This window comes from Tupaia chinensis, unplaced genomic scaffold (genome assembly GCF_000334495.1).
Source record: "Tupaia chinensis unplaced genomic scaffold, TupChi_1.0 Scaffold000360_1, whole genome shotgun sequence".
Lineage (NCBI taxonomy): Eukaryota > Metazoa > Chordata > Mammalia > Scandentia > Tupaiidae > Tupaia > Tupaia belangeri.
In genome coordinates, this window is record NW_006159856.1 from 4,029,635 (window position 1) to 4,045,016 (window position 15,382).

A 15,382-nucleotide genomic window follows, 5' to 3' on the forward strand; every position below is an offset into this window, starting at 1 on the left:
CCCACCCCCCCACCCACCCCATTCTTCTCCAGGGACTCTGGTTTCCAAAGAGACCAGGGTTGGCCTGCAGGGGTGCACGATGGATTGATGATTGATGGCTATGGGGAACAGTCTCAAACTTCTGACCCTGGCAGGACTCCTTCAGGTGAACTTGCACCGAGGGGCTTCATGCACCCAGCTCAGGCTGAGATGCTGCGCCAGAGCCCAGCGGCTCCTGCTCGCAGAGGACTCCCACCTGGCCCAGTGGCCGCCTCCGCTCCATGAGAGCATCGGGGCACCGAGGCCAGCCCGACAGTGAGGAACACCCAGCCATCCCTGGCAGCACGCACTGAGCCTCGGGGCCCAGGCCTGGGCGGGGTGAGGCAGGGTCAATAACTGAACAGTCAGCCAGGCTGCCCAGCTGTGCTTCTGAGCCAGGTGGCCTCAAAGGGGAGAACAGCCACGTGTGAGTGCCACCAGCGGGGAGCCCGATGCCTGACCCATGCCCACCCAGGACTGGTGGCCCCTTCCCTGCCCCTTCTGAGTTCCTGCCGGGAGGCTGGCGGGCAGGCCTGGCTCTCCACCCTGGTCTGACATACCAGGAAGTGGCCGGTTGACCAAGCCAAGAGCTCAGAGCTTCCACAGCCACTCAGGCAGGTCAAGGCGAGAGCGCCCCGCTTTCAGTCACCCAGGATGGGGTGGGAGGCGGGACGGGAGGCAGGACGGGCCTCCAGGGTGCTGCGGAGGTCGCCAGAAGCTCCAGGGTGCTCCGTGTGGGCTGCGGCCCGTCTCGGATCACCTCCCTCCCCTTGGCCTCTATTTTCACGTCTGTAAAGCGGGAACTGCCATGCCCTTCCCAGAGGACCAGTCTGCAGGAGCAGTATCAGGCACGAGGGTGGACTGAGGCGCCCTGCAGGCAGCCAGTTGGTTTAAGGGAAGAGAGGGGTGGAAGAGCCCACTGTCATCCCGCCTCATCACTTGCTGGCCTATGCGCAGTAAGGGAGACTGAGGTCTGCAGTGAGGAAGGGTCCCTGTGGGTGCTGGGGCCAGGATTCCCACCCCATCTCACTGCACCTGTGGACTCCCAAGGAGCTTGGCGCTCAATAAACACACCTGGCGCCCAGGGGAAGCGGCAGACAGCCCAGACCCAGCCGAGCACAATGCGCGCTGCAGCACTGCCCTCTGCCGGTGGTGTCCGGAACCACAGCCTCCCCTGGTGAGGACGAGAAACACGGGACCGGCCAGGCAAGAGGCCTTTCTCCAGAAGATGAGCAGCCTTTCCAGAACCCACCTCAAGGAGCTCCCTGAAGGGGGCACTGGTGAAGGGCAGGGACAATTAGCATCAGGGAGCTCAGCTGCTTCCAGCTGGCTGGAGACTTTCTGGGGATTGGGGCTTCACTTCCGAGCTGGCCCTGGAGAGGCTGGTGTTGACCCCTTGGAGCACAGAGGCAGATGGGCACTAAGCTGGGAACTCTGATGGAGGGGACCATGGCCCACCTCCCTCCCTGCTTCCATCCCAGCACGTCTCCTGCCTCGCCATCCACCTCTCACCTTCTCATCAGGTGTGGGAGAAAACATCTTTTCCTCCTGTGGGTGCTTGGAGAAGTCGAAGGGGTAGGACACCACCAGGTCACCCCCGTGCAGGCTGGCTGACAGCACGAAGGGGATGGTCCGCATCCACTTCATGATGGCCTTCGTCTCCGGGGCCACCTGCCCAGGGCAGAGGAGGTCGCCTAAGGGTTGGGCGTGGCCGTGCCACCAGCCTGGCCATGCTTGTGGGCTTCCACAGCCTCTGGCTCTGGTGACCAGCACGTGTTTGCCAGGGTGAACGGACTCTGTGAAAGGTCTTGACCCAGGACCATGGTCTGCCAGAACCCAGTGCTCACCATGGAGCACCGCAGGGCCGGAACATTGCTCCCGAAGCCCAGCAGCGCAGCGCACGGACAGGAAACAGGCTTGGGGAGCTGAGGCCCTGCCCTGGGGAAGGCCCCGCCCTGGGGGAGGCCACCACCTGAGGGTGCAGACTAACCAGGAGCCCCTCGAAGCCCCCGCTGCGGGGCTGGGCCCAGGCGGGTGGGGCGGCGGTTCCTACCTTACCCCACCAGTAGTGCTGCGGAATGGGGATGTGGTCACTGCGCACCCCGCGGGTGGCAGCCAGGCGGTAGTACTCGGAGGTCAGGTCGGGGAAGTTGCGGTTCAAGTCCAGGTTCTGTGCATTCTGCCTCCCGCTGGTCCACCCGTTGTAGCCGGCACCCTGGGAACGCACGCCAAGCCCCAGCTCAGGGTGCCCGGCCCACTCTGCTCCTTTCACAAGGAGGCCGGGGGCAGGGGGCTCAGCTCCTCTGTGGCTGGGAGATGAGCTCCAGAGCTGCCTTACCTCCTCTCTCACCTCCTGATAGCCCCTCCACCAACCTCAGGGCCTGGACCAGAGTGCCCTCCGTGTGACCTGTGCTGCCCGTCCCCACCACTCCCAGGCTCCACTCTCACAACGCCTCCTCCAAGGCCTCTCCTTTCCCCAGCTAGTGCACGCCCACGTGGTTAACTCCCTTCTAAAAATAAACAAATGTACTGGGCCAGTAGATGGCAGCATGGTTACATCACTGGACTCCCACATGGCCAGACGCAGTTCTAGTCCTGGACCTGGCGGCTTGGAACTCACAGCAGGCACATGTGCATGCATGCCCAAAATCCTGAGAGGGGATTAGAGAAGGGATTGCGGTGTGGCCTTTCCCCGGGGGGATGAGTTCTCCTTTTCTGTCTCTCTGGCAAGTGCGCGCACCCTATAACAAAAATCTCTCTTACCAAAAAAAAAAAAGTGAAAAAAAAAAACCACCACTAATTCTCCATAACATGAATCACACTTTTTTCTTCTTCTCTGTAGATTTTTGCTATAGGGAATATGCACTCACTAGAGAGAGAGAGAGAGAGAAATCACCCCTGGGGGCATGGCCAGCAGCGATTCCTTCTCCCCTCTTCTCTTCTCCCTGGGGATTTTGGGCACACACACACACACCCACACACACACACACACCTGAGACTCAAACCACTGTCCATCATGCGGAAGTCCAGTGCCTTACCGACCATGCTGCCTGCTGGCCCCCATGAACCACACTTTCAGTCAGAGGTGCCTGCCCCTCTCCCAGCCCCTGAAGCAGGACCTCGCCGATGCAGTCGCCTGCTGAGCCCCCATTCCCGAGCATGACGGGCAGGCACGTCGCTAGCGAAACCAGAGCAAACCCACGAGGGAGCAGCACTGAAGGCAGGGGCTTGCGCAGCCGGCCTCACCTCGGCGGCCGCCACCTCATAGCCGTCCGGGTTCATGGAGGGCAGCAGGTGGACGCGGGTGGTGTTGAGCAGGCGCTGGATGCGGGGGCTGCCCAGCAGGTACTCGGAGCACAGGTACTGGGCCAGGTAGATGAGCATCTCCCGCCCCGCCACCTCGTTGCCATGGATGTTGCCGATGAGCTTCACCTCGGGCTCCACTGCAGGGAGACAGGCAGCCTGGGGCATGCTCGCAGAACACAGGGGCCCTGGAGGGTCGAGGGTCCCCCAGCGGAGGGGGCCCCGCATAGGCTGAGACTGAGCCTTACCTCTGGGTGCTGAGGCACCACGGCTGCTTTCTTTAGCACCGCTGTGTTTGTCTTACATTCAGCCGTAACTAGCCTCACGGGAAGCTTTTCTTAACGCCCTGCGGTATCCCGGCCCACGTGAACCGCACCGCCGGCCACCTTCGTGTTTGTGTTAAACCGAGGTGCGTGCGGGGGCCCAGCCTGGACGGCGCTGGCCATCAGGTGAGTAAGTGAGAGGATGGGTGAACGGCTGGGCCAGGACCTGGGCCCTTACCACCTCCCTCCAGCCTCCCCACGAGTCCTAGACAGTGTCACCACCTCCCGTAAGCCCAGATCTCAGCACATACTTTAAATTCCACCTTGGTTTTGCATCTCCTCGGTCCCCACTGGGTCGGTGTCTCCAACACCATGAATAATGGGGGGAATCTTCCTTTCCAATACAGTCTACATGCCTTTGTGGGATGTGGCCGTGCAGCAAGCAGAGCCCCCCACCCCGGCCAGCTCACGCACCCCCAGGCCAAGCCCAGCCCTCTGGGAAGCGGAGCCAGGCCCAGACCCCTCACGTGGCGCTTACTCAGCTCGTGCTGCCCAGGGCGGCTGGAAAACTCGATGACCAGCAGCTCCTTGCCGTCGAAGCTGCGTCCGATGCTGTAGGTCTTGGCGATGTGGGCGCAGCGGGCCGCTGTCCGCTTCAGCACACGCACCATTTGGGCATAGGAGTGGTGGATGAATTGGATGAAGGTCGGCGGCAGGCCTGATGGCAGGGCCTCCTCGGCCTCCAGGCCTCCTGGGGGAAGTTTGGAGCCTGGAATCGGCCTGGTGCCAGGGTGCACTCGGTCAGTGCCCACCACCTACAGCTGTCTGCCCTCACCTCCCTCCCCAACCATTGCCTGGGGATGCTGACCAGTCCCACCACCCTCAAGCCCTCCACTCACTTCCCCAGTCCACCCCAGCTTGCCACTGCACGGCGGTGACTTGGGGGTGAGATTCACAGGTCTCCGTTGGGTAACTCCGCCTATCTGTGTTTCCACTTTAAATTAACTTCCCTTTATCAACCTCATAACAGTAGCCATAACAGTAGCACGCGGTACGATGCGTGGTTCCCAGTGCGCTGTGAGTGGGAGGACTGTGCAGTCGCTCTGGAAGCTTTCTCAAGGACAGAGCAGCGGGATACGAAGGAAAAGAGGAGACACACAGCCCACTCTGTACCTGCGAGCTCCCCTCCTTCGATTTTAGCTGAGAGTCAGAAGCCTCCCTTGCTGTTGGGACCAGCAGATGGCGTAGTGGCTATGTTGCTGGACTCCCGTGTAGTTGACCGGGGTTCAAGTTCTGGACTGGGCGGCTTAAACTCACGCCCGGCGTGTGTGTGTGCATGCCTAAGATCCCGAGAGGAGAATGGAGGAGAAGAGATTGCGGCGTGGACATCCCCCCCTGTGGGGGGGGTGATTTCTCGCTTTCTATCTCTCTGTCTCTCTCTGTCTTTCTGACAAGCGCACGCGCCCTATAGCAAAAACCTCTCCACCCACGCACCCCAAGAAAAAGAAGCCTGCCTTGCTGCTGCAGTGTCCTGAGTAGCTCTGGCTGTCCCTGAACTAAACATGCGCATGCTTCATTTTTCCTCGTCACAAGTCCTTAAGCATTACAACGCAAAGCTTTTCCTTTTTTTTCCTAGGGCCCGTGCACTTGCCAGAGAAGAGATAGTGAGAGGGAAACCAAGAAGTCTCTCCCTGGAGAGGATGGCCACGCCACAATTCCTTCTCCTCCATTCTCCTCTCAGGATGTTGGGCTCAAACGTACACGCGCCCAGCCACCAGGTCCAGGACTTGAGTCCTGACTGGCCATGTGGGAGTCCACACACCACCTGCTGGCCCCAGAGCGACTATTCACACAGCGTCCACATTGTATTGGGTAATATAAGTAAGCTAGAGATCGTTTAAAGTGGTCTGGGGGGTTTTGTCATTTATATGCAAAAGTTATGCCATTTTATGTAAGAGACTTGAGCAGCTACAGATTTGGGTATTTGGTGTCCTGGGGGAGTCCTGGAACCAGCCCCCATGGGTATATGCCTACAGGACGCTCCACCCAGAGGAGAGCGGTGTCTGACCCTCCTGTCTGCGGGTGTGTCCTCACTCAGTCACGGTGCAGACGCGTTTGTCTCGGCCCTTGTTTATTCAGCGTCATGAGTAAACAGTGTCAACGCCGGCACGAATCCGGCCAAAACCGTTTCGAAAGGCTCCTTACAGTCTACCGTAATTACTTCCAAATGTCTGCTATTATCCTAATACAGCAGCGGCAGCCCGTACCGGAGAGGAAAACGGAGGAAGGGCACGGGGGTGGGGGGTTCTGATCTGGGAACTGATCTTCCCAGCTCAGCCTGTGAGCCATCTGCCTTTGCCCCCAGAAAGTGCCCTGTGACTCTCAGCCCTACCGCCCACCACCAGGAGTCTCGCAGACCTGCCCACAGGCAGGATGTAGGTGCCTGCAGGCTGGCCCCGGAGACCACAAAGGGTTAACACGTGTCTCTGCATCTCACTTGCCCTGTGGTTTTGTTTCTGCTCAAAATGGTTTTCAGGGGAAAGAAAGCAGATGGAACCTGCAATTTGGGAGCAGAGGTGCCCAAAATAATCTCCCTTGAGCCGGCTCCTGGGGCTTTCCCAGGGTAGTCGGGCTGGACCGTGGCTCCAACTCCCTTCACTGCAGCCTCGTCCCCACCACCCAGGCCCTGCCTCGGTGGCACCGAGAGCCTCTGCATCACGCAGGCAGCTCCCCAGCCCTGCCACCCCGCCGCATCTGCACAGAGCTTGGGGCGGACGGGTCAGTCCTTCTCAGACAAGGTGCTCGAGCCTGCCAGAAGCCCCAGGACCAGGCCTGGAGCCCAGGCCTGCTAGAGTCCAGTCCAGACAGGCTCCTAGATGCATGTCTGGTCCCCTCCCTCCCACCCTTAATGTGCAGCCGGAGTCGCGTACACAGCAGGCGGCCAACAGCTGTTTGCTAAAGGGACGGGTCAACCCACCCACGAGTGACAGGCCTGGCCACTCAGGCTGAAGACTGTGCCCTTTCTGCATTCCGGGAGGCTCCGTCTCCTGTCTGTGAAACCAGGGTCGCAGCTAAGGCTCAGGTTACTGTGAGGCTGATGAGAGACGGTTCAGGTGTGGCCGGCAGCACCACCCCGGGAGCCGGACAGCCCCCCGCACTGCCCGGCACAGCCCACGTAGGGCTGTTGTTAAGTTTAAATACATTAAAATAAACGCCAGGTCATCAGTCACTCCAGCCCCATCCCAAGTGCTCAGCAGACGGGGACTTTCCTGACAGGGCTGCTGTCTCGGACCGCTCAGAATGGAACACGACCAGTCACAGGAAGTTCTAGCTACAAGCCGGGCTGCCGCAGAGCATGCTGGGTCTCTGGGGACCCTCTCCTTACCAGCCGGAGCGGACAACAGACTTGGGAAGTGAAAAGGCACCCCCACCCCCGTACTGCTGCCAAGCAGCCCTGTGGGATGGCTCAGCACACCCCAGGGTCAAGCTCACACCACCCAGGCTCCCGTTCCACCCCCACGGCTTGTCTATCTGAGAAACAGTCTGTCTCTCTGAAGCCCCTCTTCCCACTCCCGTGAACTCCCAGCCCCCAGACCCCACAGTGAGGAGTCCTTTCCGGCCAGAACCCTGTGTGCGAGCTTTCAGGCCCAGCCACAGGGAACGACGAGGCTTCCCCAGCAGGCCTCGGGGGAAGCGGCCCACCCACCCCAGATGAGGCGCACGGTGCTGGCAGTTCTAGTGGGGGCCGCCCTGAGGACTCAGCCCCCTGGGTCAGCCAGGCTACACCCAGATCTGCATTCTGAGCCCAAGCAAGCCGTTCTGTCAGCCCTCAGACCCCAAAGACGCACCAGCCACTTGCTAGGGACCCACGGTGGTGAGATGACCGACACCTCCATGTCCTGCAGCTGCTCCGAGTCGGCAAACCCCACTGGGTGCCTTCTCTGGGGGAGCGTGACCCTGGGGAGCCGGCCCCTCCTTCGCCTCTTACCTGCACCATAGCCGTTCACTTTAGCCAGGCGTTGGGACACCTGGCCCATTCTCACCACTGCCCCCCAGAGGTTAGCGGGAGTCCCAGAGCCCCCCGCAGGCTTTCCCTTACCCCGAAGCTTCTCCAGGGGGTCATAGCAGCCTTCCTCCTCCCGTGCGAAGTAGCGGTGGCAGTCGAGGAAGTAGGGCCAGGCCATGTCGATGGCGTCGAAGGCAGGCTGGCAGGCCTCTCGCAGACCCTCGCAGACATGTCGGCAGGGTCTGCGCACCTGGCCGCCCTCGCACCGGGGGGCCACCACGGCGCAGCCCAGCAGGCGCAGGTCGGGGTTGCACTGGCCCTCCAGGAGGTGGTGCAGGACGCTCAGCAGGACGTACTCAGAGCTGGACTCCACGGCCTCCCGAGACCAGTGCTCCAGCAGCGTGGGGAAGCTGGTCTGGTTGTAGGCCGCGTCGCTGCAGGTCCTGAGCTGCAGGTCTACACAGGTGGCTGGGGACACAGGGTCAGCGGGTCATTCCTCACGAGCGCCCACACTGTCAGATGCTCACCAGGGGCCTCCTGCCCACGCGGACCCACCCCCGGCCAGGGCCTGCAGGGGCCCCTCACAATCTGGCAGAGGAGAGGACTAGGACAAGGGCTACTTTGGAGGAAGCCAGGGCCCATGGCAGAAGCAGAGCAGACTGGGCTGACTACCCACTGTGGGGCAAGCTGGGGCAGGTGGCTTTGCCTCGGCCCCACAGCTGCAAAACGGGAATAGCAAAGCCTGCCCTGCTGAGCGAGGGCTTGCCACAACGGGGTGGCAAACAGGGCCAGAGGGTTCCGTGACAGGCAGAAGCAAGTGTGACCCCCGCCCCCGCCCCACTGAAGGCAGCCTCAAACCTAGAAGTCCCCAAAGATGCAGCCCGAGTAGTTTGAGCTGGACAAAGAGAGCTGAGGCTTGGCCTGGCCTATCCTGCGTTTTGCAGGATGTTTTAAACACAGGCAGAAGGAAGCAGGTCTTCCCGTCGCTGGACATTTCTGCGCTTGGTCTGTACGGCTCTTTTCCAGTGCCCAGTCCCATCCCTGAAGGTCCCATCTGCCTCCAGACCCGCCGGTGCAGCCTGTGTCCCCGCTGCTGTGGGTCCACACCTCCACCCTCACCCCAAATGGCTTGTCCTCTTGTCTTCAGCCCCTGACTTTCCAGATAAACACAAGCAAGATTTTGCCACTTTTCCATGTCAAAGTCCAGAAAGCATTTTGTATATCATCGACTTTGGTCTGGGGCAAAGTTTTTCTGGATGTTTTTAAAGTCTAGTCCCTCCACCTAGGATGTACTAGACGCTGAATCCAGCAGGGAGGGACTTGGGGAAATGCATGCCTGTTCAGGGAGCCAGCCTCGTCCTAGCCCTGTCCTGAGCACCTCGGACATGCCACATCCCAGGTGAGAGCACCACATCGCACCCACGTGGTACAAAGGAGACGGGGGCCCCATGACAGAAGGGATGCGTGTCCACAGACTCGGCGGGCGCCTGGCACTGAGCGGTAGGCAAGAGAGGCTCAACGTGAGAGGCAAGCTGACACTCGCTCTCGAGGCCTGACCACAGCCCATTGGGAGCTGAGCTGCAGGGGTGTGGAACGGAGCAGAGAGGTGGAAGGAGGGGCAGGGAGACAGCTCTCAGAGGCTTGGGCAGGCGGGAGCAGACTGGGCAGCCCAGCCCCACAGAGCGAAGGCCCATCCTAGTTTTGTTACATTCCTCACGAGCTGTGTATGAAGGCTTGGGTTTGACTAGCGGGCCGAGTTAGTGGTTACCCATGCTGGAAACCGGGATTCAGCTCTCTAAAGCGCTGTGTAAGCTGGAAGGGCTGCAGCACCCCAAAAGCAAACCCGAGGGAGGGCCAGTACTGTACCGCGGTCTGCAGCTGATGGCCGGCGGCATTCGCCTAGAAAGAAAGAGGGCAGCGGTGTCAGGGGCCTGTCGCTGTCGTTCACCGTCTCTTGAAATGTGTGCTGAAGGCCCACGGCGCATTCGGAAGGGGGCCCACCCTTCGCCGAGCGCTTGCTGGGGACCCAGCCCTGTGCCGCCCTCTGCCTGCCCTGTTGCACCGAGTCTTCACAGCAGGGCCCTGACGCAGCAGTGCAGAGCCCCATTTCTCATGGAGGAGTCTAGGTCTCAGAGAGGTCAGGCGACTTCCCTGAGAAAAGACAGCACTCGGCCGTGTGGGATAACGGCCTCCGCCCGGCTCTGCAGCCTGGGACCGACTGGCAGCGTGCTGCTAAACCACTCGCTCTCTCTCCAGGACAAAACAGCCCTGCCTGGAAGCATTTGCCAATTGCTGTGGTGTAAATACTTCTACCATGGACAGTTTCAAGCTTCTGGTTGCTTACCGCCTGGCTCTCCTGAGATTCCTGCGTATCTAAGCAGCGGCCCTGAGGAGCTTGTGCCGGTGGGCTCCTCCAGGCCACTGACTGACCCTCCTATCCAAGCTTCTCCACGAGCCAGGAGAGCACGGAACACTGTAAGCTGTGGTGTGCCACCCTCTCTTGAGTTGAAGAACCTCCTCCCGGAAAGAAAAGGATCAATACACACAAATATCATTGCAATTGTGGGGTTTCTCGAAAGTCCAGACACGCGGACTCAACAGTAAGGCCAAATAAACCAAGCTTCGCCTATCAGAGGCAGGTCCTTGGGGCCTGTGAATACCTCGAGGGAAGAATGGACACCACAAGTGGGTGTAAAGCTCAGCCGGCCTTGACCAGGCCTGCCAGCAGTCCACCTGGCCAGGAAGGGAGGGCAGGCTGGGCAGGGGAGCAGGTGTGCAAGTGTGGACACAGGGAGTAAGCGGAGAGCAGAGGAGGAGCCCAGTGAGAGGCAAGAAGCAGGATGGGACCAGAGGCGAAGGCTCGTGTTCTAATCCCGTCACTCACCCAGGCCACGAGCCTGGGCTGCAAGGCTGGGAAGGCATGAGGTGCTTTGAGGAGTTCACCTTAAACTGTGGGGTCATGGCAACATGGCTAAGCATCTGTGACTAATCACCAAGAGGGGATGGATGCAGGAGGGTGGCCTATGTTCCCAGGCGGCTGGCCAGGTGTTGCTTCTTCCAGGAGCTTCTCGGCACTCAGTTCCCCCTGCGGGCTCCGAGAAGGAGAGGGCAGCTGTGGTCCTGATCCCTGTGCCACCGACATACACCACTGTCATGGGATGGCGACACTCGGGCCACCACCTCTCCTCCAGGTGCTCACAACTCATTCGGCTTTCCACCCTCCTAACGACCACAGAAGATGCACACGGTGCTTTTACAGTGTGGGACACGGTGTGTGCGGCGGCCAGGGGGAGATGCCTATGGCCTCGGGGCTCATGCTTCCTCCCGTCCAAACGACAGGGAAAGAAGACGTGGGCCGTGGCAGCAAAAGGCTGGTCATGGGCAGGAGGGTGCCCAGCACAAGGAAGATGCCCTTTGACAGGCCACTGCTCTGTGCCTTTCTTTTCCCAACTTTTAATGTTTATTCATCTATTTCTTCCATGAGAGAAAGAGACAAAGAGACTGCACCCAACCCCCCAACAGGGGCTCCATGCCAGGGTCTGCCCCGGGTCTCAGCTGGCTCAGATCAGGGGCACCTGCTCAAGGAGGTCCTGGGATCCGAACCCAGAACCTCTTCCACACGGGCTCAGTTGCATGACTACTGTGCCACCGCCAGGTCCCCGCTCCCCCACGTATGTTAGTCACTTTGCAGAGACATGGTGAAGGTTCCACGAGAGGCCACGTTTAGTGCCCAACTCAGGACGTGACACGGGGAAGATGCCCATAAATAACAGCATGTGTCATTCCTGTTACCCTCTACGACACCCGAAGACAAGGAGTGGAGGGGTTCCTGCTTTTCTCACACACCGCTTGGGGAAAGCAATGGAAAGGAGAACACCGGGCAGTGGGCCAGCTAGCCCTGAGCCACCAGAGGCATCGAGTGCCCACCCACCTGCACCTACGGATGCCCCCTGTGCCCAGAAGCTGAGGCACAGCAGAGGGGGGACTGCAGCCAGGCACCCCTTGCCCCACTCCCAGTTCATCTGTCCCACAGGCTGTGATGGTGCACCTGCTGGGTGCATGGCCTGCGCCGAGCACAGGGGCACCTAGAGACGCGATCGGACACTCGGCAGGCCTCCAGTGAGTGGAAGAACTAGCTGACCGGACCCTGGGCCTCTGCTGGAGGAAAGCAGGTACCCACTCCTTCAAAGGCACCAGGGGGTGCAGGGAACCGACGAGATTCCTTCTGGTTCCCATGGCTTCAAGTCTCCCCGGTTTGCAGATGAGAAAGCGGAGGTGCAGGGATTAAGCACATCTGTGTGCTTCAGCTTCCTCGTCTGTAAACTGGGAGAGGAACAGTGCCACCTCGAAGGCTGGCATAGTCCCGTGAGGTGGTGCGAGAGTCCCGAAGTGCTCAGCAGCCTAGCTTGGGCATAGATGGGTGGGAAGAGAGACTGCCCCTGGGCCCTCCCACCGGTCACACTGCTCAGAGGCTTACGAGAAGGTGGCAAAGTGCCAGGTCTGACTTGGTCACCCGCTGCTTCCAGCGTGGCCGCCACGTGTAAGACAGCGATGCCCTAACAAAGACCACAAACCGGGGGCGAGGGAGGGGCATGGAGCTGGGCGGGGTTGGAAACAGCAGGAGCAGCCATCTCACAGCCCTGGAGGCTGACCTGAAATCGAGGTCCAGGCGGAGGACCTGAAGTGCTCCTCCTGAAGGCACCAAGGGAGGAGGCTTCTTGCCTCGTCCAATTCCCGGTGTTCCAAGTGTTCTGGGGCCTTCTTCCCAGTGTGTCTGCCTATTCCAAATTCCCACTTCTCAGGACATTAGGCCTTGGCCTTAGGGCTCACCTAATCCAGCAAGACCGCGTCTTTTTCCGAGTCTACCTGCAAAGACTCCATTTCCATGTAAGGCCCTAGAGCCAATACTTTAGTGCTAAAAGGGGAGAAAAATAAATTGCAGGGAGCTAAGATTTGTGGGGGACACGGTTCAGTCCACAGCAATGAACAAACCCCAGTGTGTGCCATGCTGGCCACAGCGGAGCCAGGACAAGATAAAGGAGGGGCCCAGAGCGGTGATGCAACCTGCCGCAAGGCCACACAGCCTGTCACCCAGCCTGGCTTCTCCATACAGCAAAGGGCCAGCGGACTCAGGGGCCACGCTCTCCTCCTCTCAGCGCCTGCGCTTGGGGCCCCAGAACGCTGATGCCAGGGACGCCAGGGCTGGCTTGTTTATTGGCCATTGCTGTCACCCACCTGCATGACACATCCGGACACACCCCAACACCTCGATTACCCTAGGCCTTTGAAACACAGAGCGAGTGAAAGACTGAGAGGTTCTAGAAGGATCTGAAACCACACTATACAGTATTGCAGCCATGGGCCACACGTGGCCTTTGAGTGCTTGGCATGAGGCGAGCCCAAACCAACACGTGCTCTAAGTGTCACATAGGCTTCCAATTTCAGACTTAGCTCAAAAAAGAGTACAACATGTTACAGGAGCAATTGGGACAGTAATGACAAAGTATTGGAATAGTTTGATATAATGTGTTAGATAAAAGTTTTCTTAGAGTTAATCTCACTTTGTTTTATTACCTCTTTAGTAAGGGCTACTAGAAAAGCGAGAGCACATATGTGGCTGGGTATGTACTAGGCTGGTTACTAGAAAATGTGGCGTGTGTGTCGCCGGGCGCTCTGTGGGCCATTTACACATAGCTGTGATGCGTCCTGACCACCAGGTGGCAGCATTTCTTCAGCCGAGGGGTTAAGATGGCCGTTGACCCATCAGAGCCTCTAATAGATGAGAAACAGGAATGCGGTCAGTGAGGTCAGGCCATCTGCCCAAAGTCACACAGCAGAGTAGAGAATCAAAATTTGAACCCAGGACCTAAACCCTAGGAATACAAAAAGCATGCCAGGCCCCAGGCTCCAGTGAAAACCCAGAGTCTTCTGCCAGGGACAGGAGGCGGCAAAGGGGAGGAAAGAGCCTGGGCTTGCTGTGAGCCCTCTGATGTACGAGACAGGGACCCGGCAGCACCTGGATACAGAGCCTGGACTCACTGCCCAGCCCTGCCCACCTCAGCCTTCCGTCTGGAACGGGTTCTCGACTTTCATGCTCCTCTGTCAGGCAAGTGAGACTGGGCGAGAGAAAGGATTTATTCTTTTTTTTTTTTGGAGAGAGAACTTTTTGCTATAGGGTGCATGCGCTTGCTAAAGAGAAACAGAAAATGAGAAATTACCCCCCGGGGGGATGGCCACGCTGCAATCCCTTCTCCTCCATTCTCCTCTTGGGATCTTAGGCACACACACGCCCGGTGGGTTTTAAGTTGCTGGATCTGGGACTCGAACTGCAGTTGATTATGTGGCAGTCCAGCCAAGTAACCGTTACGCCATCTGCTGGTCCCAAGGAAAGATTTATTCTGGAAACACTCACGATGCCGCTGCTGTGCTCAGCACCAGCCGGGACGGGAGATCAGCCTGCCTGTGCTTCTAGTCCTCCTAGGTGAGGGAGGGGCGGCCAGCGCTGCCCAGAGTCCAGGGGAGGGGCTGCACTGCTCCCTGGGAAAGGAAAGTCAGGGAGAGCTTCCTGCAGGAGGGGGCTGTGCGCCTGGACAAGCCTATGATTCCAGATGTTTTCTGGGGGGGTCAGGGGTCTGTCCATGACAGGGCGAAAGTTCCAGCAGCACCCCCGTGTGCACTTGTGTTCTCACACACACTAACACACGTGTGCACACGCTCTGCCTAGCCTGGAGTTTCTGCAGAAAGCGGGGAAGGAAAGAAGAAATAGGTGAGACGGGGAGAGCCAGTGCTGGAGGCCAGTCCAGGCTGGAGGGAAGGGAAAGGGGGTGGACATCGGTAGACTTGAAAGGAACGGTTGTTCCTGCACAGTTCCTGGCCAGCCAGGGAGGTCTCGGGTATCCACAGACCCAGACGCTGAAGCTCGTGAATCTGAACCAGAGGGGACCCAGCCCTCCAGGAGCACTGCCGTCTGCTGGGGAGGACCCCGAGGGGGTAGGCTAGAAGCACCCTACCTTAAATTCTCAGGGGAGCAGAGGCCCCACTCCTGGAGGGGAGGTGTGGCAGGACCCCACCCAGGACTCCAGGACCCCAGCTTCTCCCCACGCATCCTCCCACACGCTGTGAGGACTCCCTCAGGGGAGGTGAGCTGACACCTCCACAGGGGGCTGTGGGCTCCGTCCTCTCCCCACCTCAGCTGTCTCCCAGCCTTCCGGACACTTCCGGGGCCATTGCTGTCCACACCACAGCCCAGGGTTGGGAGGGAGGGGCCAAGGATTTGCCGCAGCCCAAAGGCAGCCCAAAGGCCACCGGTTCCTGGAAGGACCGGGAATTTTGGATGGCCTCTTGCCCTGAGAAGTCCTGCTGGCACCGCCAGTGCCCTGGCCAGCAAAGGACCTGCCTCCTGGTCCAGGCACAGCGACGGTCATCTGTCCCCACGCTCAGCCCTGGGGTCTCGTCCGGGACGTGCTCAGAGAGCTGAGTGCTAAGAGCCCTTCCTACCTGGCCGAGGTCACTGGAGACACAGGTCTTATGGGCACCGACTCTGGGGACGTCCCCTCCAGGGCCACAGGCTCGTGACCAGCGGAGAGAAAGTTCCCAGGTCCCGGGGCCAGGGCGTTCTACCGTGGGATGGCGCGGGGAGGACCGGCCTTACCGGCGGGGTCCAGAGCAAGCTCGCACCCGGGCCGGGCAGCGGCAGCGGCCAGGAAGGCAAAGAGCAGCAGCGGCGGGGACCGCATGGTCGGCGAAGCGGCGGGGCGCGCAGCGGCGGGCGGCGGGCGCAGTGATGTGGCAC

At 59.8% G+C, this 15,382-nt stretch overlaps 1 protein-coding gene across 1 annotated transcript in view; it reads right to left on the reverse strand.

Moving 5' to 3' along the window:
• Nucleotides 1-15,367, reverse strand: part of CPZ (carboxypeptidase Z) — a 28,818-nt gene extending 13,451 nt beyond the window's left edge. Inside the window, exons 1-7 of the mRNA XM_006152947.3 lie at nucleotides 15,242-15,367; nucleotides 9,457-9,489; nucleotides 7,684-8,058; nucleotides 4,123-4,335; nucleotides 3,265-3,461; nucleotides 2,072-2,233; nucleotides 1,531-1,689 (exon numbers count right to left, since the gene is read on the reverse strand). Coding sequence (XP_006153009.1) covers nucleotides 1,531-1,689; nucleotides 2,072-2,233; nucleotides 3,265-3,461; nucleotides 4,123-4,335; nucleotides 7,684-8,058; nucleotides 9,457-9,489; nucleotides 15,242-15,326 — 1,224 coding nt within the window. The 5' untranslated portion in view covers nucleotides 15,327-15,367. The remainder of the gene's footprint in view (nucleotides 1-1,530; nucleotides 1,690-2,071; nucleotides 2,234-3,264; nucleotides 3,462-4,122; nucleotides 4,336-7,683; nucleotides 8,059-9,456; nucleotides 9,490-15,241) is intronic.
• Nucleotides 15,368-15,382: the final 15 nt, after the last annotated feature.